The sequence below is a fragment of the Balaenoptera borealis genome (genome assembly GCF_965194805.1).
Source record: "Balaenoptera borealis genome assembly, chromosome: X".
NCBI classification, from domain to species: domain Eukaryota; kingdom Metazoa; phylum Chordata; class Mammalia; order Artiodactyla; family Balaenopteridae; genus Balaenoptera; species Balaenoptera borealis.
The window spans coordinates 43,107,828-43,133,464 of NC_138881.1; the positions used below are offsets into that span (position 1 = coordinate 43,107,828).

The 25,637-nt window shown below is 50.6% G+C and overlaps 1 protein-coding gene across 3 annotated transcripts in view; it reads right to left on the reverse strand.

Annotated features, from left to right (window-relative positions):
- Positions 1 to 24,665, reverse strand: part of OTUD5 (OTU deubiquitinase 5) — a 28,859-nt gene extending 4,194 nt beyond the window's left edge. Inside the window, exons 1-6 of one of the 3 annotated variants that reach the window (XM_082376319.1) lie at positions 23,328 to 24,665; positions 13,041 to 13,131; positions 4,658 to 4,722; positions 4,414 to 4,570; positions 4,169 to 4,317; positions 372 to 575 (exon numbers count right to left, since the gene is read on the reverse strand). In XM_082376319.1, coding sequence (XP_082232445.1) covers positions 372 to 575; positions 4,169 to 4,317; positions 4,414 to 4,570; positions 4,658 to 4,722; positions 13,041 to 13,131; positions 23,328 to 23,927 — 1,266 coding nt within the window. In that variant the 5' untranslated portion in view covers positions 23,928 to 24,665. Of the gene's footprint in view, positions 1 to 371; positions 576 to 4,168; positions 4,318 to 4,413; positions 4,571 to 4,657; positions 4,723 to 13,040; positions 13,135 to 23,327 lie in introns of all 3 variants that reach the window. The other 2 variants (XM_082376317.1, XM_082376318.1) reach the window with 2 other exon arrangements.
- Positions 24,666 to 25,637: the final 972 nt, after the last annotated feature.

Sequence of the window (25,637 nt, forward strand, 5' to 3'; positions counted from 1 at the left end):
ATGCATGTGTTTCCCTTAACAGACAGAATCACTGAGGGTGGAGCGGGCCAGACCTGATTTTACATCCTCAGCACAGAGCCTGCCACACAAGAACATCAGCAAAAGCCTGTCCCTCTGAAACTATCCATGAACCCTGCATGTCACCACCAGTGGCTGCCCTCCCTCACTCCTTAAAAGAGCTAGTTCTGCACAGGCGTTGAGAGTTCTAAGGCACAATGCCAAGACTAAGGCCAAGATGAGGTACAGACGGGGCTGGGAGCTTCCTTCTCTCCCAGATGCCAAAATTGCTTAGTTTTTTTCTGCCTGTTTGTGGGCAGAATGTGGGAATTAACAGGTTCTTAGCCAGGATAGTGACAGACCCCAGGACCCACCTGGCTGGGGCCACGGACTTGGCGAGCCTGTTTCTCCTGATCCCTCAGCCACTGCAGGTAGGACTCCCGAGCCACCTGCTCCTCAATGGCCTCATTTGTGGCCTCCCAGTCTGTGGCCCGCTTCTTGTCTTCCAGCATCTGCTGTTCAATCCACGACTCCTCCGATGTTTTTATGGCATTCTTCATCAGGGACTGCTCTGCAAACTGCAAGGAGTGGGGGAGGAACAGTGATGTGGGCTGACACTCTGAACTCTGGCCAAGAGCCAGAACTGGCTCAGGGAGGTGGGCCCACAGGCCCAGAAGAGAGGAGGCACAAAGGCAGGTACTCTTACTAAGCAACCCCCTGGGCAGGCTGCCTATTCACCAGGGACTGGGGGAAGGCAGGCTTGGGTTGTGGGACATGTCATTCCAAACTCCTATACTCAGAAGCTCTGCTCCCAACCCTAAGACACCTCAACTGAAGTACTAAGTCTGGGGCAGTCGGGTGCTCTCCAGCCAGGGCTAGAATCTAAAGAAGCCTTACCCAGTGACGACTCCATTGTTGAGGCCCCCCTCACCTATGCCCAGATGGGACAAGGAGAAAAGATCACCCGAGAAGCGAGCTCTGTGTACACAGGGTAGAGGGAGTACTGGGGCATTTAACTGGACAAGACAACAGTGTCAGCATGGTGTGGGGTGCTGTGAGTTGTGGAACACTGTGTGAGAGTGTTCTTTGTCAGGCTGTGAGACATAACAGATCTTTAAAAACGGAATAATGAAAAGTATCAGTGCATATCCCAGGGAATAAATGTGAAGTATCGTTCAGTGAAACTTATTTTAATGCACATATACACACCACACACCAATGTGTGCGTGCGCTAAGTAATGATGTAAAATGTAATTTTTTACCCATGGATAACAGTCCAAAAAGAAGGTAAAACTCTGTTAGAATAAGCCAATTAAAAAATGGGCAAAAAAATCTAAACACACAACTACGAAGAAGATATACAGATGGCAAATAAGCACGTGAAAAGATGCTCAACACCATTTGTCATTAGGAACTGCAAATTAAAAATGACAAGGTACCCATCAGTTAAAGATATCAGTAAGAACTACAGCTTCATGTAGATACAGTTGGTTACATGTAGAAATATTTCTAGATATGTGTATACACACAGGTTAGTATATACACATACACTTCCTTGCTTTGTCAGCTGAAAGGGCCTAGAAACAAGGATACCCCAATAGCAAGGAGCAAACTCAGCACCCAGATGCTGGTTTCTAATAACATTCTCCAATAAAAGGAACTAGGACTCCTTGGAGAAATGGCTGGTTCTAGGAATGGGGCAGGAAATATACAAGGTGAGCCTGGAGCACCTTGTAGTGCCAGAAAGTAAGTATTCAAAACAAAATAAAACAGGGACTTCCCTGGTGGCGCAGTGGTTAAGAATCGCCTGCCAATGCAGGGGACACGGGTTCAAGCCCTGGTCTGGGAAGATCCCACATGCCGCTGAGCAACTAAGCCCGTGCGCCACAACTACTGAGCCTGTGAGCCACAACTACTGAGCTCGCGTGCCACAACTACTGAAGCCCGTGTACCTAGAGCCCGTGCTCCACAACAAGAGAAGCCACTGCAATGAGAAGCCCGTGCACTGCAACGAAGAGGAGCCCCCGCTCGCCACAACTAGAGAAAGCCCACGCACAGCAACGAAGACCCAACACAGCCAAAAATAAATAAATTTTAAATAAATAAATAAATAAAACAAAAACGAACAAACCAAGAAACACCCCCCGCTCCCAAAACACACCACCACAATGATGGGGTTATGTCAGAGACGCAGGAACCAACAAAAAGAGCTCCCAATAGCCAAAATTGGAACAATTTGAGCATCAAAATAAAAATAGTATTGGATTATAACCCAAAATGTAAAAGTATTAAAGATATACCCATCAGTCCACAATGATATAAATGACTGAATAAATTAGCAATGGAGGATAAGAGACAAATCTCCCTTGCAGAAGAATTCCAAATAATTTATGTAGATACTCTGCTCTCAAGGGGATGGAGTATAATCCCCCCCCCTTTTTTTTTGGGCTGTGCTGTGCGGCTTGTGGGATCTTAGTTCCCCAACGAGGGATTGAAGCCGGGCCCTCGGCAGTTAAAGCACAGAGTCCTAACCAATGGACTGCCAGGAAATTCCCTAACCCCACTTCTTAAGTGTGGGCTGTAAATGACTTCCTTCCAAACAGTACAGCATGGAAAAGGGGGTGGTGTGGGGGAAGAGTAATTTTCACAGTGGAGAAAACTTGATAAACATTACTTCTGCCAGATGATCAAGGTCGACATCAACAGTTATAAATCACGTTCACAGTATACACTGTTGATATGATGTGATGAGAACGGCACTTTACCACTGTGATCCTCCTCCCTGAAACCCACAGCCCCAGTCTAATCATGAGAAAAACATCAGACAAATTCCAAAAGAGAAACATCCTACAATATAGCTGACCAGTACTCCTCAAAACTGTCAAGGTCACCAAAAACATGAAAGTGTGAGAAACCATCACAGACAAGGGAGCCTAAGGAGATATTACGACTTTAGTTAATAATGATGTGTGAATATTGGTTCATATATTGTAACAAATGTATCACAGTCATCTGATATGTGAATAATAGCAAAAATGTGCGCAAGGGGGAGGAGGGTATATGGGAACTCTGTACTATCTTCTCAATTTTTCTGTAAATCTAAAACTATTCTAAGCAAGTCTACTAAAAAAAAAACTTAGGGCACTCACATTTTTAACAAAAGGAAAAAGAAAAGATACACGTGATCAAACCACAGAAAGTCACGGATGAATCTTAAGTGTACAGTGTTACTTGAAAGAAGCCATTGAAAAAACTACATACTGTATGATTCCAATTATATGACATTCTAGAAAAGGCAAAACTATAGAGTCTGTAAACAGATCAAAAACAAGGAAATTCAGAGAAACTGTCACAGAAATATGGTCTTTAGTTAATATATCAATATTGGTTCATTAAGTGTGACAAATACACTATGCTAATACGTTAATCATAGGGGGTATATGGGAATTCTATAATCACAATAATTACATAAATCTAAAACTGTTCTGAGATTAAAAATTTAAAAAACAAAACCAAAAAACCTTTATGTTAGAGGGTGTGCTGCTGTTAGGGTGTGTTTCCTAAAATGAGGCAGGAGCACTTTTTATTTGTAGGAAGTGAAACCTGAATAGAAGATACCAAAATCCCCAGCAGACAACTGTTTATGAGACAGAGAATCAGAATCTGTCAGTGTGTGCTGAGAAAATGTACTGCCACCTTCTGAGCACCTACTAGGCACCAGGCCCAGTGTTAGGCACTTTCTGTATCGGCCAAGCTGCCAGTCAAATTACTTGTACAATCTGCCTTAGGTCCCAAGCCAGTAAGTGGTGGGGCCAGGCCTACACTCCAAGTCTCTGTGACCATAGCTGTCTGTACCTGCTGAGGTTCGGAGGAGGATCCATGTGGGTGCCAAGACACCCAGACCAAGCCCTGGCTCACAGTTCCCAAGTGTGACTCCATATCCCAAAATGCCAACCCTTAACAGGCACAAAAGATGGGTAAGCCAGCTCAGACAGGCAAACCAAGACCACAGAATGAGCCCTGAGAGATCACCTTGGGTAGAGGTGAGACCTTACGGGCGACTCAGAGAGGGGACAGGATATTTTTGTGGGCTAGGGGCAAAACTGAAACTCCAACAGAGATTTCTGGTCTCTATATCCAGCATCCATTCTGGGCACGGGGACCTGCTTACCCCCGGTTTGAATGATGGCAGGCCCAGTCCCACGCCAATGGTGGCCTTGTTAGGATTCACCACTGAATTGTAGTGGATATTCCGATGGTAGCTGACACGGATGGGTTCATCCTCATTTTGATGGATCCCGTGGAATGTGTTGATGGGTTCTGCAGAGAAAGAGAAGGAGGGAGCATCCACAAAGGGCTGGGTGGGGCAGGCTCGGACCAGGCGTGATCAGTCGCTCACCAACACCACAGAAGTACCTGTGCTGTATTGGTACACCTCCACGGGCCGGTTGTACATCTCTGCCATGGCCTGCATCTCAATGTGGTTGCCATGGCAGTTGTTTTTCCGCTTCCGGTTGATGTAGGTGGTAAAGTCCTCTGTGACATAGTTAGAGAAGTAGTCGGCATTCTTCATCTGCAGAACAGATCAGAGGAGCAAGCTCTATGTGGAGAAGAGATCCTCCCACTCTGCCCCCGCCCCAAGGTCTCTGCAAGGTCTCACCAGATAGTCCATGCAGTGCTTTCGCACAACCTCATGCATGTCCTGGTCTCCATACACCTGGTCAGCTGTGGGGACAGAAGGAGAGGCTGGGGTCAGAGCTGCCACCAAAGAAGAGTTCTGAGTCACAGAACATCCTTGCAGGTGGAGGGCTGGGGGCCAGGGAAATGCCCTTTCCTACCCTAAGGCATGGAGAGTTCTTGGCCTTGCGGGCTGGAATAGGGTCATGAAAAAAGAGGCAGGCAGGGACAGTCTTTAAGAACAAGAGTACAGGTAAGAGGGACACAACCACAGGCCTCTTGGGCAGATGACTTTGTCAACAAACATTTTAAATCCCTAAGTGGCCTTAAGTACCATCAATTCCACATACACCCCCTTCACTTTTCACATGAGGAAACGGAGGCTCGGGGAGTTTGTGGCTTGACCAAGGTCACATAGAAGTCAAGTCTGTGACAGATTCAATTCTAGAATTCAGTTTCCTGACTCTCAGGAGTCAGTATGGCCTTTATAAGGTTAAAAAAAAAAAAAAAAGGAAAGGAAAGGAAAAGAAAAACAACTGGGCTCTAAGCCCAATTCTGCTAGGTACTAGTGAGCAAAATGACCAGAGGCAAATGACCCAAGTGTTCTGACCTTCATATGCCTCACGTGTAAAATGGGATGGAGCTGGATGACTTCCCGGCAGGCCTCTCGTGGGATTAATGAGATAATAGGTGTGAAGTGACTAGCACTGGGTTTGGGACAGAGCAGTCACTCAGAGCCCCCTTTCCTGTAGTGGGGCCTGAACGTGCAGTACTGTGAAGGTGATAGAGGTGCGTAAAATCCTGCCCCTATCTGCAAGAAGCATGTAGTCTATAAGAGAGATAAGACACATATGCACCTAACTTAAGCTTAATTCAGAAAAGGCAGCCTGTGGCCCAAATGGTCCAGGCATTATAGGGTTTTGGTCACAATAAGAACTAGGCTCCCTCTGCCTCACTTAAGGATGTTCACACATGCTGTTCCCTTTTTAAGACATCATTTCCATCCTCCTTGTCTGCCTACTTGTCAAACAGCAATGTATTCTTAAAACAGGTCCCCACCCTCCAGAGCACCTCTATCACCAGATTTATCAAAGGTGCGTACAGGGCTTCCCTGGTGGCGCAGTGGTTGAGAATCTGCCTGCCAATGCAGGGGACACGGGTTCGAGCCCTGGTCTGGGAAGATCCCACATGCCGCGGAGCAACTGGGCCCGTGAGCCACAATTACTGAGCCTGCGCGTCTGGAGCCTGTGCTCCGCAACAAGAGAGGCCGCGATAGTGAGAGGCCCGCGCATCGCGATGAAGAGTGGCCCCCGCTTGCCACAACTAGAGAAAGCCCTCTCACAGAGACAAAGACCCAACACAGCCAATAAATAAATAAATAAAATTTAAAAAAAAAAAAAAAAAAAAAAGGTGCGTACAGACTTCATCTGCCTGATCACACTGGGTTCCCACTGAGGGCAGAGGGCAGTTCACATCCAAGTCCACCCCCAGCTCAGAGCCTGATGCAGTGCAAGAAGTTGGCAACAGTTTGCTGAGTGGATGGGAAGGCTGGGGGAGCCGGGGAGCCTTCTCCCTGAGAAATTAAAGTGGGCTTGACGATGAGGCACGCCTTATGTCCACTGGCTAAGACGAAGAGGGAATTTCCCTTTGTCTCCCCGGAGGACCGTTGCTCTGACGGGATCTCCCTGGGGCACTGGGGCAGGGGCAGGGGCAGGTCCCGCAGGGAACACTGCAGAGTTCTTCCATGACAGCCAGTCTACCTCTGTGAAGAATCGCCAGAAGAACGCCTTCGCTGCCCTCCCCTTCCTTCCCTGGAGGGTTATGTGAGATACGGAGAAAAAGGCCACTCTGAGATAGAAAACGGGACCCATGCCTGTCTCACGTCCTCCTGGAGGTGCAGAGACCTGAGAGGGATGGGGAGTGGGGGCTGTGAAGGCGGGAAGGGGTAGCCCCTTCACCGATGTAAACAAGGATGTGGGTTCTGCGGCCACACTCTCCCCCGCCCCACCCCCCAGCGGCACTTCCAGCAAGTCACATGCCCTGTGCACAGGCTGGGGGCCCCCTGCCGCTGCCTTTCTTAGAAGCCAGGACCACAGAACCCACTGTGGCTGCCGGAGCTGCCCGTGGAGCTATTTCTGTAGAATAAACTTGGGGTGCCAAAGAGGCAGTGCTGTCAGCAGCTGCAGTAAACAGGAACTGAGATAGGAATGAAGGGGTTAAAAAATAGGGGTTGGTCTGTCAGGCTCAGGGAGGTGGCTGAGATGTTCCTAGGGAAGGGTCAACAGGCGTTTCCAGGCCTGGGAGGTAGATCTACCCGACCTAGATGCCAGATGCAAGACGTTGCGGGAAAGAGGGGAGGCTGTGGACAGGGAAGGGAGCTGGGGGAGAACCTTCCCACGAGGGTCCCCCCATTGCCCTGTCACTGACTCCTTTGCCTGACAGAAAGGCTCTTCTGCCTCCTAGCTATGTGGCACTGGAAAAGGCCTTTAACCACTCTGGGCTGCAATGTCCTTATCCATAAAGTGGGGGAGAGTAACTCCTCTTCCTCTCATGGGGCGTTGTTAAGACTACAGGGGATGGTCTTGCGAACACCTAAAGCATACTAGGTGTTCAAGAGACAGGGCTCCGTTTGTCATAAGGAGGACGATGACTCCTTCAGATAGCTAGCCGCCCACAAGTCAGCTAGAATGTCACCGGAACCACTTATTAAGCCCTTCCTCATTTCTGTTGCACTTCATCAGCCAGAGGAAAGCCCCAAACTCGAAGTCTAGGTTGTCCCTTCTCATGAAGGCAGAACTGGTTCTCTACCTTTGCTGAATCCAGAGGTCCACAAGCCTACATTCTGTGCCTGTAGTTCAAATCTTCTTTAGCAACCAAATAGGCCTCACAAAATGGGTTCCTTACGTATGGGCAAAGTATGACCTTCTCTACTTATCTATAAAATGTAAAATATCACCTTCTCTACGGTACGTGTATTTAATCACAGCTTTTGGGAGGGGGGGAACCCACCTCACTGGTTATAAGATGTACCCTAGTTTGGGGATCATCAACGTGGAAGAAAATGTGCATCTCTGAACCAAGGAAACAGAGCAACAGTACCTTGACAATGAGGGAGAGTAGAAGGATCTTTTGAATGACATAAGGCAGGAAAAACACCCAGTGCAGGGCTAAGAACACAGAAATCCTCACTCAGGAGACGCTTGTCTGATTTTGCCAGCCCTACCTCTGTCCTGCAGAAAGCCCGCCTCCTCCCGAGAAGGTGGCACATGGAACCAGGGGCTGAGTTGGATTTCCCTGTGGGGTCCAAGGTGGAGGGAAAGGGCCCAATGGTCCTGCAGAGGTAGGGGAATTCACAGCACTTGTTTTGATAGAAACCGAAACTCCTCCTCTTGCTGACACTGCACTTGTGGGCAATCTGCACCTGCTCTCCCCTCCCAGAGTCCAGCTGGAAGGGGGTCCCCACTACCTCACCTCTGTCCCCAACCTAAATAGGGCTCAGAAATCCTCAGTACAATACTACAGTTGGTTCCACCAAGGCCTTTTCACATTCTAACTCATTCCATTCTTACCCCAAAAAACCCTACTTTACACAGGACAGATACTGAGGTACAGAAATGTGGCATAGTTGGCCCAAGGTCACACATTTGGGAGGTTGAAGGAGAGGCCAGGCTTTCAAGGAGTAACTGGTAACTTCAAGCACTGATGCCCCAGGTGACATTACCACCACTCCCAATCCAGCTATCACCTTAGCCACCTGACTCCCTAGGCCAGGTCTGATCCTGACTGCCTCAGTTTCCCCACCAGCACAAGCAGGAATCAGCTGGAACGCAGGAAAGGCCTTAGAGTGGGCAGAGATTACAGATATCAGGGGCTGTACCCCTCACTAGGGCCACAGAGGTCAGCATGAACTTCCCCCCCCCCCACACCTTACTTCTGTCCTTTCTCTGAGCATACAGAGACACCAGCATAGAAATGCATATGTGCATGCACACAGCCAGCAGATCCTGCCAAAGATGTTCCCTGAGGCCAAATACCCACACAACAAGCCTCACAACTGCAGAGAACTATCGCATCCAACAAGTAGATGCCCTTGCCACCAACCAGGAAAGACTGAAGGCTGGACAAGATACGAGGCTGTACAAACTGAGGACCCCTCCACACCTCCTTCCTAACCTTTGCCAGGGGGCCTGATGGGAGGGGGGAATAGCCAATGGCTCTAACAGACTTGTCTCAACCTCCCTCCCCTGCTGCCTGGGGGAAGGTCCCCCAAAATGTAGTCACTATTTGTTGAGGAATTATGTGGAAGAGCAAGACAGGAGAGCCTGGACTCTCTAAAGAGCTTAAGGAGAACTTCCTTGGAGGTCCAATGGTAAGACTCCATGCTGCCACTGCAGGGGGTATGGGTTCAATCCCTGGTCGGGGAACTAAGATCCCACATACTGCATGGTGCAGGCAAAAAAAATAGTAACAAAAATTTTTTAAAAATAAATAAAGAGTTTAAGTACAAGGCCCTACAATTTGTTTTAGAGGCACCTGGGGATTACCTCCCTACCAGGCTGCTGCCTGCCTGCCTGCCTACCTGCCTGCTGGAAGAGCCACAGCGAGCTCCACTGAGGACAGAAAAGGAAGCTTGGTGTGTGCAGGGAAATCTAAAAACAAACCACACAAATGTGTGTACAAAGCAGTAGGGGGAAACAGGACCTGCTTTATTCCCTGCTTCTCTCCTGGCCCAGTGGGAACCCTGGCCCCACTGAGGAGATGAACCCAAAAAAAGGCCTCACCTGCCTGTCAAGCAGCTGTGGTGCATACCTGGCCTGTGGCCCCAGCTACCCCAACTGGCACACCCTCAGCGGGGGAGACAGCAGAACTCAGCCCTCTCAATAGCCTGGTCTCTGAGATGCCTGCTCCTCTACTCAAGAATGCCCACTGCAGGACTTCCCTGGTGGTCCAGTGGTTAAGAATCCGCCTTCCAATGCAAGGGATGTGGGTTCGATCCCTGGTCGGGGAACTAAGATCCCACATGCCGCAGGGCAGCCTGCATGCCACAACTAGAGAGCCTGCGCGCCGCAACGAAAGATCCCGTGCGCTGCAACTAAGACCCGACGCAGCCATAAATAAATAGACAGATAGATAGATAAATAAAATGCCCATTGCAAAGATGGGAACACTGAAGGAGGCAGGGCAGAGAGAGGTCAACAGAAGCTGGTGTACATGGTGGCCCATGGGATTCTTCTCCTCTTGGCTTGGTTCAACCTCAAACACCAATGTTCTGATACTGGCTGTGTGACCTAGAAAATAAGGCCCTGACTATCTCTTAAGGCCTATTTCCCTTTTATAGAAGAGTCAAAATTGATCTAAGATCCATTCCTCCAATGCTGATAGTCCATGTTCCAAGGCCAAAAGGTCCAGAGCAGTGGGCCTCGCTAATGTTTCTGGGCCCCATCACTGTAACATGCACAGTCCCAGCTATATCCCCATGGCCCACGCAGACACACGCACATGTGGCTGCCACTCTGCCCATAGAGGCCGAGGCCAAGGCCAAGACCAGGGCCAGGGCCAGAGGTTTTTGCTGAGTCAAAGCCATACAGAGAGAGGGAGGGAAGAGAGATGCAGACTCACGTTTCCAGGAGGAGGTTATCTGAGCACAGCAGGGGCAGGGTGGACCACAGGATACCTCTGGGACCCAGGCTGCCAATTCCACTCCACCCAAGCCTGTGCCAATGCTCACCAGTTCCCAACAGGTGGTGGTGGAAAAGAGAACTGGGCACAAGCAGTGGATATTGGTTCACACTGGGGACACCCAGACCTCAGAGGTAAAACAGAGGGTAGAAACCCACCTGCCTCAGGATTCCTAAGAGTAGAGGACCACAGGATCCTAGTTGGAAGAAGTAAGACCCAGAGAGGTCAAGGAAAAAAGCCAAGGTCACCCAGCCAGTTGACAGCTAAGCTAAGAAGCTAGGGCTTCCCTAAGGTCATAGAAAGAATGTGTCCTTTGGACACCTCTCGGTTCCCATGCAGTTCTGCCACTAATGACCCTGAGCATGTCACTTCCCTTTCCTGAGCCTCAATCTTCTCACCTGTCTCATGGGATAACGATCGCAATTTTGCAGGTGAACCTGAAGCACCCTGAGGAATGCCTAGCAATCAGTCGGGGTCAAGGAACGACAGAGTGGTCTCTATTTTGGTCCCCCCTCCAACTCCAGCCCTCAGTTACGTGGTCCTTCTACTATTCAATATGTGGCGGCCTGTAGCCCTTCTCACCAGAGTCTAGGGTAACTACCACCTGTCCCTGTCCCAAGCTAGGCTGGAAGCAGAGGGGCAGCAGCAGAAAGCTTGAAGATAAAGTCCCCTTCCCAGGCACATGTCCTGTGCACTCTGCCCCAGGGAAACCTCCAGGTCAGGCCTAGAGGCCCGGGGGTCATGTACTTCTCAGGGAGAGGCCGTGGGGCTTCTGAGGTTTTACGAAGAAAACCCAAGGGCAGCCCAGTCAGAGGAAATGTGTAGCCATAGTGCTGATAGGGAAAGGCCTTCAACCTGTCATGGTCAGCTCTTCCTGTAAGCTTAGGCCCCTTACTGGAAGGCCCCAATGAGGGGGAAGGGTCAGAAGGTGTTTGGGGGGAACAGCTAGATGGACACACACTTAAATTTTGTTCTTGACATGGGTTACTGCCAAGCCAGGTCCTCACCAGGCCCAAGGTCTGCCTCAAAGACCACCCAAAACCCAGATGCCCAGCTGCATTCTCTGACCCTCACTCCACCAGCAGCCTTGCTTACCCCACATTCAACCTAAGGTCTCGGCACAGGCCTAACACCTAATGGGCCCCCACCTCTTCTTTCTTTGCCTTCCTTTGGTCCAAGATGCCCCCAAACCTAGCTCTTTCTCTAGGAAACATCCCAGGGAAAACATGGACTTGAGCCACAGGGATAGGAAGGTTGGAGTTTTCCCAGCCCAGCAGATTCCATTGCCTGAACCTCTTCTGCTTGGTAGAATAGGGAGGCAACCACTCACCCCACCTAACTTTCTTTCACCCACTCAAACATTTGTGGCTCTGAGGCACCACTAATAATAGCATTCAAGCTTTATCAATGCTATTGTTCCATGAGAGTCTACCAAGTCAGGCACTAAAGGGATTTACTAAAGCAATCTCATTTAACCATTATAACACGACATCTTTTAGCCTCATGGTACACAGGTACCTGAGATACAGAAAACAGGCTCAGGGAAAAAAAGAGGTGCTTGCCCAGGGGCACACCACCAATCAGGGGTAGAGTCAGAAGTGGAGCCTGAGTCAGTCCAGCCCACCAACAGACATGAAGGGTCTGCACAGATTAAGAGAATAGCAGACCCAGAAGGGATTCAATGAGCCCTTCAGAATCAACACCATTCACAGATGGGAAAATGGAAGTTATGAGTCAGGGGGAGAGCTAGAAGAAAGGGCTTCTGACTCCCAGCTCAAAGCCCCTATTGGAGGGCACTTTTCCTTGGGAGATATCAGAGCTCCAAAGGGAGGATCAGATCACACTCCCAGCTTCCCTTGGACACCAGCACAGGACCTCACAATTGCTCGTTGAGTCAGAGATTCAGAGCCAGAGAAGCTTCAAAGATCTAGCTCAGACTGGATAGTAGATGGTATTAAGGAATTATTTTGTTACGTATGATAATGGCATTTTTGTTATGCTGAAAGAGAAAAAGAGGGCCCTTATCTGTCAGAGAAACATACAGAAATATTTACGAATGAGATGATCCATGATGGGGTTTTGCTTTAAAAATACTCGTTTCAGAAGAGTAAAAAAGAGTGGGTGGGGTAGTGATGAAACAAGGCTGGCAATATGTTAACGATTATTTTGAAGATGAATGATGGGTACATGAGGGTTCACTATTCTTCTTTCGTGTAAGTTTAAAAAAAGTTCTATGATTCCAGGGTGACAGCTGTGTGCTGCAGTTAAGAGGCCTCAGACTAACCTACCCCAGACTCCGACTCCCGACTGTTCTATGTACTCTCTGACCCTAGGTAAGTCATTCCCTATTTCTGAGATACTTTTCTCATCTAACAACTGGAAGCAATAGTCCTACACTTACCTAGCTTGGAGGAGAATTAAAAGGGTTTCCTGTAGTGTCTGACAGAGCAATCTGTCCCTAAGTAATGTTATTTTCTTTATCACTATTATTGCTGTTATTACTCTCATACCACCATACTGCCTCATGACTGAGGGCTAGAGGCCAGATACTAACTTGAGGCTGGGGCCTGGAGTCCCTAAAAGACCAGCTAACTCTGCCCCCAACCCTGTCACACAGGTTACTCCTGACAACTGGGACACAGCTCAGGGGCAGCCCTAGGCCCGTGAAGGCTGAGGCAGAGACTCACCTACAGCCCGGAAGAGACAGGCGCCGTCCTCCTTCATCTGCTTGATGATGAAGCCCTTCTTGTCTCGCAGGGCCTTTTCAAACCAGTGCTCCTGCTGGAGGGAAGAGGTGGGGGTCAGCAACAGGAAAGGCCTGTACCCTCGCCCCAGGGCCCTGCCCCTGAGCTCGCAAGGGGCCCAGATGATTGGCTGAGAGGACAATGGGCAGGGTCCAGTTCTCTGCCCTGCTTGACAACTCTGTGCATGTGCATGTGAAGCAGGAGGAGACCCTTTCTTTCAGGGAATCAGTCACTGTGTGAGCGGAAGACTTGCTCCCAGAGGGGTCTCAGCTGTCCTGAGAGCAGAAGCCCCATCTGTATTCTGACCACTGCTGACCACGCTGGGAATCCAGTGCTGGGCCTTCCCCTAGGCAGCCAGAGGCCCAGACCCAGCAAGTGCCTGGGGGGAGAACCTGGCTCTACCTCAAGGAGTTTCACCTGGGGACCCTCTAGTCACTTAGGGTAGGGGAGATGTTTAGGAGGGAGTGACTGGCGGGAGTCCAGTTCCTGAGCTCCACATACAGCTAGGGAATTCCAAGATATACTGTATAAGGCAAAACATATGCAAAGTATGACCTCACTTGTGATAGAACACATTTAACATATATATATGCATATGTATACAAACACACATGCACACAAAGTTGGGAAGACTTTACACAACAAAATATTATCCCTAAATGTTGGTATTACAGGTGATTTTACTTCACCACCTCCTTTATAAGAGGTATACAACACCTTACCCAAAATTCCAAACTTCTAAAAGCTTTTAAAACCAAGTCTTTATCTAACTCATTTAGCATCACAATCTGACCTGAGTTGACAAGAACCCATTTATTCCACTTAGAGGCGAATATTCAAACATTTCTATGCAGAAACATTCAGGTGTTTGACTATGAGGTGCAGCTATAGACCCCACGGGAGGTGTTACATAATACACAGTACACATACCAGGTGACTTTCCTAAGTTCTGAAATTTTTCTGAATTCCAAAGTACAGCTGGCCCTAAAGGTGTGGGGTTAAGTGAATCTGTGCAAGTGTGTATTTTCAGATGTTTTTAAAAAAAATAATGGAGAGGGACTTCCCTGGTGATCCAGCAGTTGAGATTCCACGCTTCCACTGCAGGGGGCATGGGTTCAATCCCTGGTCAGGGAACTAAGATCCCGCATGCCGCCTGGCGTGGCCAAATACGAATGAATGAATGAATGAATGAATGAATGAATAAATAAATAAATAAAGGAGAGATGAACAGGCGGAACATATAGGATGTTTAGGGCAGTGAAACTATGCTACATACTGTAACGGTGGTTACATCATTATACATTTATCCAAACCCATAGAGTGTACAACACTAAGAGCAAACCCTAATGTAAACTATGGGCTTTGGGTGATTATGATGTGTCCATGTAGGTCCAATGATTGTAACAAATGTACCACTTTGGTGGGGGACACTGATTATGGGGGAGGCCCTGAATGTGTGGGGGGGCAAGGGGTGTATGGGAACTCCCTGTACCCCCTGCTCAATTTTGCTGTGAACCTAAAACTGCTCTAAAAAATAAATCTATTAAAAAATAATGTCCAAGTGTCACTTAAAACATGTTTTCCATCTCAAAACAAAACAAACCAGAAGCAGGAGATCTTTCCCAGCCTCCTCGCGCCATCTGCTGGCCACCAGAAGAAGCCAGCCTGAGCCCGCATCAGGCCTAGGGACCAGAAATCCCAAGGCTGCTCCTTGGGGACACGACCCAGCCTAGGGATTTACAGGATCTGGGCTAATGCCAATCAGACAGAGAAGGTCACCTCTCTGCAGGCCATTTTTAGCCAGCTCAGGTGAGAGAAATTCTTGGCAAAGTAGGAAGCACAAGGTTTAGAGGCTAAAAAGCTCTGGGTTCCAACCCCAGCTCTGTCACTCACTTGTTGCATGAGTTCAGGTAAGCTACCTGAACTCTCCAAGCCTCAGCCTATCAAACGGGGGATATGTGATCTGCCCGACAGCTGTCAAGAGGTTCAGAGGAGCTTCAGGACTTGAAAAGGCTTTCTAAACAACAAACCATGCACTGGTGAGGTGGTCATCAGTAACAAAAGAAGGGGCAAGACTAGCACAGACAGAGATGACGTACAACTGAGAGGCCCTCAGAAAGTCCCAGGTGAGTGGCTACACAGCAGGGGATGAAGAGAGGGTGACAAGGGAACAGCCAGTAGCCCCACCATCAGGGCCCACACACCAGGAAGGTGTGGCTGGCTTTCCAGAGATGACAAAGGCACCTGGAAGCTCTTAATGGGCTTCCACAGCACAAACTCTTGTTTGTGTACAACATTCCAGCAGTCCAGGTGTCCCTCCTGCCCTGAGGCTGTCACACTGGACTGGCCTACTCCAGCCAGTTCCCCTATCCCTGACCTGCAGGGTCAGCCATCTCCCAGCACCATGGCGCCTGCCCTAGCCAGGAGTCTTCAGCAGGGAAGCTGCAACTATGACTACAACCCCAGACTGGACAGAAGTAGTTCTAAAAAAGCAGGGCACACAGCAACCTCCTGCCCTCAAGTATGGGGGGAAAAGAGATCGAGAGGGGACAGGGGATCAAAGAGGACGAGAGTGGCTCCTACTTATTCATCCAACAAAGGTTCACCAGGCAGCTACTAAGTCAGACCCTGGGCTGGCAATGAGGACAGAAAAATGAATCAAATTTGGTCTCAACCTCGATAAATTCATAAACTGCTAGAGGGGTGGGGAAACAGGCAATGTCCACACTGAAGTGTGAGCAAGGGCTTTGAAAGAGGTGAACACAGGGGTGCTGTGAAACAGAGGAAGGGACCTGGCCAGTCATTAAGGCTGGCACTTGAGAGGAGGTGCCACCTGAGTAAAGGAGTAAAACACCAAGACCTCCAGAAACGCTTGTTAATTGGATAAGAGATCACTTCTGTCACTCCAGGGATGCCAGAGGCCCAGCAATGAGTTCAGCAGAGCTAAAGTCCTGGATAGGACTAGGCAAGTAAGCAGGGCAGGGCCAAGAAAAAAGATGAATTCATATTAGCCGAATGCCTGCCCATGCCAGGTGCCAGATGCAAAAGGTGACCTCATTTAACTGTCCTTACCACAGCTCAGGTGGCAGGAAGCATTATCTTCATTTTACAAAGGCAGAAAGGAACTGGGGTTTGGGCACCAGCAAAGCCTAGTGTAAACGCAACAAGAGAAGCCTCATGAGTCACAGCATGGAGATGTACCTGGCAGCCCATTTGGGAAAATCCTGATTTGTCCTTAAAGATTAAGAACGCCTGAGCATTCCCCTTGCACAAGCAAGGCTTCGGTACTGGGGCAGCCAGACTGGCATCTGGGCCTGGATCTGGAGGCCAGACCACTAGCCACCCACTGCCTTTGGCACCAGCAGCCTTTAAAGCAGGCTCTGGCTGAAACCCCTTCTCTCTCTCCCTCTGCGGGGAGAAAACAGGGAGGTCATGGTCCTGGGCTCCAAAAAGAGCTTAGAGTCCCAAGAGCTCAGAGCACAGTCTTTTCCTCTCCCCAGCTGGACAGGAGCCTCCAAGGAAGGCGCCAACTTGAGAGTCGTTTAGGAAAATGGCCCAGGAAGGAAGGGATGGCGGGAGTGAAAGGTGGGAGCTGGCCCAGCCATAAGCTACATCAATGTCCAGGCCTAAGAAAGTCAAATCCAGACCCTGGGACTTCCCTGGCGGTCCAGTGATTAAGATTCTGTGCTTCCACTGCAGGGTTCGATCCCTGGTTGGGGAAGTAAGATCCCACATGCCATGCAGCACAGTCAAAACATTAAATAAAAAATAAATAAATAAAATAAAATAAAAATACAAAAAGTCCAGACCCTGAATCTTCCAAGCCCACTGCTGAACCTGTGGGTGACTCCCTCCACATCTCTGAGCCTCCACAAAGGGGCTGGGCAAAGCTCTCTGACATCAGGGGATCCAAGGTGCAAGACTGCAACCTACTGGTCCAAAGGCACAACAGAAGTTGAAGCAGGCTGTGGGACCCAACTGACTTAGGTTTCAATCCAACTCCACTAATTATTAGCCATGTGATGAACTGCTCTGAGCCACAGTTTTCCAATCTGTGAAATGGGATAACAAGCCTCCCAATAATAGGGATACTGGGAAGACTCAAATATTATAGGACTTCGCCCAGTATGAGAGCACTTAATGAGCTCCCTTCCTTGCCCTGGAAGGGAAACAAGAACACCCCTGTAGTAGGCTGAATAATGACCACCCAAAGACATCAGGCCCTAATCCCTGGAACCTGTAAATGTTACAGGAAGAGGATCTTTGCAAATGTGGTTAAGAATCTTGCGATGGGGAGATTATCTTGGAGTATCAGGGTAGGACCTAAATGCAATCACGAGTGTCCTTAGAACAGCAGAGGAAGACCTAATACGGACAGAAGAGGAGACCACCCATACACAGAGGAGAAGCAGGCAGAGATCAGAGTGATGTGGTCAAAAACCAAGGAATGGGAGCAGCCACCAGAAGCTGGAAGAGGACTGGATTCTCCCATAGAGCCTGTGGAGTGAGTGTGGCCCTGCCAACACCTTGATTTGGGCCCAGTGAAACTGATTTCGGACTTCTGGCCTCCAGAGCTGTGAGAGAATAAATTTCTGTTGTTTTAAACCACCCAGTTTGTGGTAATTTGTCACAGCAACCACAGGAAACAAATACAACCTCCTTGTAGCACTCCCTTGTGTGAGCTGTGAGGCAACGTGGCAATGCTCACATCCCACAGGATCCACCCTGTTTGCATCCCCCCAGGGAAAGGGTTAGAATTAAGGCTGCAGGGGCCTGGAATCCCCCCTCCCAGCCTGGGAAGCTGCTGACTCTGTCTATTGATGAATGAGTTGCCACTGAAACGGGGAGGAGGCAGGGGGAGATGGCAGCAGCAGTGGCAGCTCATGGACAGATGTCTTCCCAGAACCCACGGCCAAGAGGCTTTTAGTATTCTGGGCTACACAGCTCTGTCCCAGCAAGCCTGGTGCCAAGACCACCCCTCTCTCCCCCAAAATACCCAGGAACACTGGCTCTGCTCCACGGGCTAAACATAGGCAACCCATCCAATGAGAAACAGACAGACACACTGCTAAGGACTAACACAAGCTCTCCAGGGCAGAGGAATCGGAAAAGAGCAAAAGGCTCCAAACCTACTGCCAGGCCACTGGGGTGGGGGGTGGGGGGGGATTAAAAAACGAAGATTCTATTATTCTGCAACAAAAAGAAAGAATAAAAAACGAAGATTCTATTATTCTGCAACAAAAAGAAAAGTCCTGATGCATGCTACAACATGGATGAAGCTTGAAAACATTATGCTAAGTGAAAGAACGAAGTCACAAAGGACTGCATGTTGTATGATTTCATTTATATGAAATATCCAGAAAAGACAAATCAATCAAGACAAAAAGTAGATTAGGGCTTCCCTGGTGGTGCAGTGGTTGAGAATCTGCCTGCTAATGCAGGGGACACGGGTTCGAGCCCTGGTCTGGGAAGATCTCACATGCCACGGAGCAACTAGGCCCGTGAGCCACAACTACTGAGCCTGCGCATCTGGAGCTTGTGCTCCGCAACAGGAGAGGCCGCGATAGTGAGAGGCCTGCGCACCGCGATGAAGGGTGGCCCCCGCTTGCCACAACTAGAGAAAGCCCTTGCACAGAAACGAAGACCCAACACAGCCAAAAATAAATAAATAAATAAATAAATAAAATAAAAAATAAAGGAATTCCTTAAAAAAAAAAAAAGTAGATTAGTGGTTGTCAGAGGCCAAGAGGGGATGAGGGGATGGGGGATGATGATGATGCAGGGTTTCTTTCTGAGGTGAAAAAAATGTTCTAAAATTGACTGATTGTGGTGATGGATTTACAACTCTGTGAATACACTAAAAGTCACTGAATTGTACACTTTGAACTGGTGAACTGCATGATGTGTGAATTATATCTCAAGAAAGCTGTTAAAAACACACACACAGGGGGCTTCCCTGGTGGCGCAGTGGTTAAGAATCTGCCTGCCAACGCAGGGGACACAGGTTCGAGCCCTGGTCCGGGAAGATCCCACATGCCGCGGAGCAACTAAGCCCACGCGCCACAACTACTGAGCCTGCGCTCTAGAGCCCGCGAGCCACAACTACTGAGCCTGCGTGCCACAACTACTGAAGCCTGCATGCCTAGAGCCCGTGCTCCGCAACAAGAGAAGCCACTGCAATGAGAAGCCCGTGCACCGCAACGAAGAGTACTCCCGCTCACTGCAACTAGAGAAAGCCCGCACGCAGCAACAAAGACCCAACGCAGCCAAAAATAAATAAATAAATAAATAAAATTAAAAAAAAAAAACACACACACAGGGACTTCCCTGGCGGTCCAGTGGTTAAGACTCCACGCTTACACTGCAGGGGGTGCAGGTTCAACCCCTGGTCAGGGAACTAAGATCCCATATCCCGAGCGGTGAAGCCAAAAAGTAAAAACAACAACAACAAAAGAAAACAAAAAACACACACACAAAGGCCTACAGCACTGGCTGGGGAGAGGGAAGCTGGTAACTGCTTGAAACTTCATAGCATACTCCCAAAAGCTAAGGGGCCCCACTCAAAACTTTCACAATGGATGGGGGGAGTAGGGAGCAGAGAATTAAAGAGATTACAACTAGCTTCAGAGCAATGAGTACAACCTCCCTCCTCACCACTACCCATTTTATGGATGGAGAAACTGAGGCCCAGAAAAAGGAACTGCCAGAAGATACAGGACTCAAACCCAGACCACCCAGACCACCCAGGCAGAGACCACTTCCTGCTATACCACTATGCCTCCTCACCAGAGGAATCAGCAGGTTCCTAGAAGCCAAATGAAGGGTCTTTGCCAACAAAGATCAGTTGTTGCAAAGGCTCCTAGGAAGAACCCAGATGATCCTGGGGAAACTTCAAGAGAAGAATCAGCCAAGGTCCAAGGTGGGCCAGGTCAGGTATTCAGACACTCAGTAACCTTGGGCATGGGTGGACTTTTGGCAGCTAAGCAGGAGATCCTGGGATTTGAACTCAGGCCTGCCAGCTCCAAAGCTTAAACTTTTTCTACACACAACCCTACCTCCAAACCATCCAAGAGGTCTCCCAACAGGCAACCCCCGAGTTTATTCACCACAGCAGAGCTGGCCACAAAAATCACTGTCTGCCAACCCTGAGCCTCACACTGACCAGGCCACTTGTCCTGACCACCAAGCTTGCATGGTTGAGAGGGAACACAGGGGCAGGGGAGACAGGAGAGGAACCCAGTTCTGCCTCGAAAGACACCTACCGTTCCCTGTCACCTCCAGGCCCAAAGGGCTTTGGTGTGAGCTCCCTAAAATCCCAAAGCTAAACAATACCTAACCAGCTCCTTACCTGACCAAAGAGAAAACTGTGGCCCAGAGAGCACAGGCAGAACTATTCTGGTTCATCCAGAAAAGCCTCATCAGAGCCAGGGTGGGAACCCAGGCATCCTGGCTTCAGTGCCAGGTCCACCTTCTCCCACCACTTCAGCACACGGGCCCCCTTCACAAAATGCCCTGTGGGGTCCTCAAGCTCAGGATGCTCTCAAGCCATTCTTTTCATAGGGGAGACTCTCGGCAAGGCAGCCATACCTGGGAAAGGAAACCCCTGACGACACCACCTTCCTAGCACTGGGACCCCCAGGGTGTCAAAAGGGCTCCTAAAAGCAGTAGATACAGTAACAGCATCAGGACAGACAAGAAGTCTGAGTAGTCACAAGGACCGGATTCACCATCTGGGCTCCCTCTCAACAACTCCCCTCTTTCCCAAGGATCTAACTGGCCTCTGGGTTACAAATGCCCCCAGTGACGGTTCAGGACCAAGCCTAGGGCAGCAGGAAGAATCTCCCCTCTTTTCATCCCCAAGTTCAACCAGGTGAAGCAAAAAGAAGCATCTTCTTCCTCCCTTTGTCCCAAGAAGTGGGAGGACAGGAAGCCTCTCCTCCGTCATTGGGAAGGGAAAGTATCATGCAACCACAGAGCTTTACTTCCATGTTCTTATGGGAACAATTACAAGGGAGGGACCCCTAGCCCAGGAGATGCAAAGGGGATGTAAGGAGGTGTCTTTCTAGTCACCATGGCAGCACATGACTTTCTCTCTGTTCCTGGGACTCCTCATTTCTGTGGAGAAGGAAAGGCACACTTTACTGCAACCAGGGAGAAGAAACAACTCCTGGTCCTCACCCTGGCAGATGATTTATCCTGCCTGGAGAAGTAGTAATGCATGGAAAGGGAACAAGGACGGGGGCTCAAAACCAGGCCCTGGCCCCCATGAAGTACAAAAAGATTTACCTGAACCAAGAGGGAGAGGAATGTGGGTGGAGAATTTCCTGCAGTGGGGATGTCCCAAACCCCTTCCCTGTCTCTGGGAAGAAAAAAGCTTATTGAAACCAATTCAGAAAGCTCAGAATATTTCCCTGATCCAGGAAATTAGAAGCATAGCTGGGTCAGGGAGAGACTCAACACATCTCCTAGTTCTTGAGGGTAGGCCTCAGTCCTCACATCCCCAGTACCTGACAACTTTCTCACAGAAAGTAAGGAGAACTTCCTAGCCTGAGCAGGCTCAGGTAGGGAGTTCTTATGACTGTGAAAAGCATCCAGGTCCTTCTGTCCAATGGGGGAGGCCTCAGGCCACATTGGGGAGGACTTCCCATCCCTCTCCCTGGTGAGAAAGGATTGCCTGGTTGGGGGGGAAGGGAGGGGAGGAGGAGGCTCATACCCAAGGGGGGAGCTCAAGCCCCTCCCTAAGGTGAAGGATCTCTTGTCCCAGAGGGGAAGCTCAGGCCCCTGCGAGGAGGCTCAGACTCTTTCCCCCAGAATCCCACCTTACCCATGTCCCCAAGAGCAATGAGCAGCCCGCAGGACTTAGTTCAAAGTGGAAGGGGGGCTTAGGCTCAAGTCCCCAAGGCATGAAATCTTATGCCCCCAAAAGGCCTCTAAGACTGGGGTACACGTATGCTGAGAGAAAGTTCAAACTCATGAGGGGAGATGCGGAACCCTGTTCCCCAGGGACTCTACCCATGCCCCACGGGAAGGGTCTCAGGGCTCAAATCTGCAGGGGAGACCTCCTGTTCCTGAGAAGTACCTTAAGTTGCTTGAGGGGGAAGCTTGGACCTCACCTCTAGAGACACACTGGTCACTGAGGTATGTATGCATCTCTTGTCCTTGAGGGAAAGCTCAAGAGTCCTTGGCACAGTGAGTCTCAGATGGCCAAAGAGAATACTCAGACCACTCCCTGAGGAGAAAAGTCCCCTAAAGACCTCTGTGGAGGGGTATCAGTTTCCTGAAGAGGCTTCAGATCCAGTCTCTGAAAGCCCCAGTCCATAAGCAGGGGGAATCCTAGGTTCCAGTATCCGAAACAGTGAGTCCCATTTTCTTGAAGAAAGGTTCAGGCCTGGTGCTGGGGGGCGGGAGTGTCTAGACCTTAAAAAAAGCTTAAGCTCCTAGAGAGAAATTCAGACTCTTGCCTCCAAAGAGGTTTCAGATCTCTTAGAAAAAGCACAGACCCTTGTCACTTAGAAGGGGATGAATCTCATGTACCCTAGGAGACTTTCTGGTCCCAGGGTGTTGGTTTTGATCCTTGTTCCCATAGGGAAGGGGATCTTAGGGGGGTATGTATGTGTGTGTGTCAGGCCCTTGACTTCCAGAAGAGGGAGTCTCAGACCCCACTGCTGCATGGTCCTGTGCTGTATCCCCCTGAGAAAAAGAAGGGGGTTGTCCTATATAGAGCGTCTCAGACCCCTGAAACGGTTTTGGTATCTTGGGGACACTCATATCTCTGAGATCTCCACCTTACTTGTATTCCCTGGAGAAGAAGTCTTAGACTCTTATCCCAGAGAAAAAGAAATCTCAAGTCACTGAACACAGACCAAGGTCCTTTGGAGAGTCATGAGACTCCCCTCTCAGGAGGCATTCCATCTTGCCTGTCTCTCCTGGGGAGTCCCTACCTATTGGCCCCACACGATGAGGTCCCTGGGCCCAGAATGACAACTACGGGCGCTAGAAGACACCACAGACCCCGCTTTTAAGTCCTCCATCTTATCTGGGGCCTCTAACCCCAAGTCCTTGGCGGGGGAAAGAGGATCTCTCACACCCCCACTACCAGAGAAAAGAGTGCCAGGCTCAGAGAGAAGACAAAGGCCCCTTGGAGCGATCTCAAATAGCCTTCCTTGGGTCCCTACCCAGTCTGGGCATCCCGTCCACCACACCCAGTCACCCGTCACTCCCCCCCCATACCTGCTCGACGGTGGCGGGGTCCATGGCCTCGATGCGCGCTGCAGCCGCTTCATACTCATCCTCACTGTTGTAACCTGCGCCGACTTCCTCACGCTCAGGACTTGCCCCGCCAACCGCGCCAACCCCAGGGGCTTGACGCCGCCGCTTGCTGTGACCCGGCCCAGAGCAGCAGCCGCCCACGCCCACGGCACTGCCCACGCCCACCACCACGCCCGCCGCGCCCACGCCCACGCCCGTTGCCGTGGCACCCAACGCGTCACCGGGACCGCCGCCGGGACCGCCGGGGCCCCCGCAAGGAGGAGGAGAGGCCTGCTGTGGCCGGGGGCCTGCCACGGCGCCAGGCGGCACGGCCAGCGCCCAGCGATGGAGGGCACCCGGTGGCCCCGGGAGCGGGCCCTGAGGCGGTGGCGAGGCTCGAGGACGGGCGCCAACGACGCCCGAGTCACGGTCGCGATCGCCGCCGCCCACACCCGTGCCGCCGCCGCCCACGCCTACACCCCCGCCGCGGCGAGGCGCCGGGGGCAGCGGCCCGGGCGGCGGCGGCTCGTTGGTGGGGTCGGCGTCGGGAGGCGGCGGTTTCTTTTTGGGGAGAATAGTCATGGCGGCACCGCCGAGTACCCCCCACCAAACTCGGCGCGGGGCACGCCGGGAGAGGACCCGGATAAGGGGGGCTACAGTGGTGCGCGAAGCACGACGGGATCGCCGGGACCCGGATAAAGAGATCGAGGCACTGGTTCTCGAACCGTCGGCGGCGCGCGGGTCACGCGGCCGGTGAACCTGGATGTGAAGTCCAAGATGAAGGCACCGCGGCGAGCTTGTCGTAGCCTTCTTTCCAAGTCCAGCAAGTTTATTGCTACGCTCGTTCCGGCCTTCGGCTTCAAAGGAAACAGAACCAAAACAAGCACCTCTTCGCCCCGCCCCCTCGCAGGTTCTTGAACTACCGGGTGGGGCCCGGGGCGTTGCGCAGGCGCGCCGGGGCACAGCCCCGCCTCTCGCTCGGAAGTACGTGGGCAAAATCTTCGCCGCCGCCACAATAATTGAGGGCACCAACCAATCGAAGCGGTTGCGTGGGTCCTCGATGATGCCCACGAGCCAATCAGAAGCGAACGATCGCCCTCCCCTGCCCTCTGTCTCAGATTTCAGTCAAAGTCGGCACCCTTGTTCCTTGCCTTTCCTCTCGGTCCCGTTGTGCTGTTGTCTCCCCGAAGCTCTGACTCGCAGGCGAGGGCACTGCAACAGGACAGCGTGGCCTGCCCCGCGCACGACAGTTTTTAAATCGCCTCCCTTCCGGGCTTCCAACTTGGCCCCAGTCAGCCGGACTGACTGGAAAATATCAACACTCCCAGAGCTTAGCTAGCCCCTGAAGCGTCACTTCCGTTTCCACCCACCAGAAATCCGCATCCAGTAGAGAGGCGGGCACGGCTTCACCCTGGCAACAGGCCGGGTTCTGCGGTGATTGGTTAAGACACGCCACCACTCAAGTCGAACGGGCCAACCTTGGGACAGACGTGCACCATTGGGACAGTGGGTGTTTGGGAAGCAGACACGCCCACTCTGGCACCGGCGCACTATTGCCCTCGCGTTGACCTCCCCGCCCCTGTGGCTAGCGCGCAGGCGCGGCACAGCCTTTCCCCCCCCCAACAACTCCCCCCAACTGTGTTTACCTGAATCGAGCAAAGTTTATAAACCAGCTCTGTCAGCAACCAGCGTCTCGCAATAAGGTTGGTAAAATTTCTGCTACTGAACGGATGGAGAGCTATAAGCTAATCCTACCTGTGCCCCTCCTGAGTGATCTCTGGCAAGTCATTTAACAGCCACCCCATCCTCAATTTCTACTTCTCTGTAAAATGGCAATGATAATCCCAATTTAAGGATCAGAGGTTAATGCTTGCAAAGGGTCTGGTGCTGTGCCTGGCATCTAGTAAGTGCTCAGTAAATTAGTCTGCACTGCAGTGCAGTGGAAAGAATCCCAGGCTTTGGAGTCAGGAAGACCTCAGTCCCAGGCACGGTGGACCATTACCAACTGTATGACCTTGAGGAGGTCACTGTGTCTCAAATTTGAGGTTACCCATGTGTAAAACGGGATAATGCCTGCCCAGCCTACCTCAGGGAGTAGTTATGGAGTTGAGATGAGCTCATGAACCAAGAAGTTGTTGTGAGAGGTGAGGGCTCCCTGCCAGTCTTAGAAGCCAAGCCATATACAGGCCATCAGAAAGCTCTTCTGAGTGCCACCTAACCTTCTCCCTTCAGATGCCAACCCTAGCTGAAGTTCTTCCCTGTAGGGTGTTAGTAATAAACAGACTATGGTGG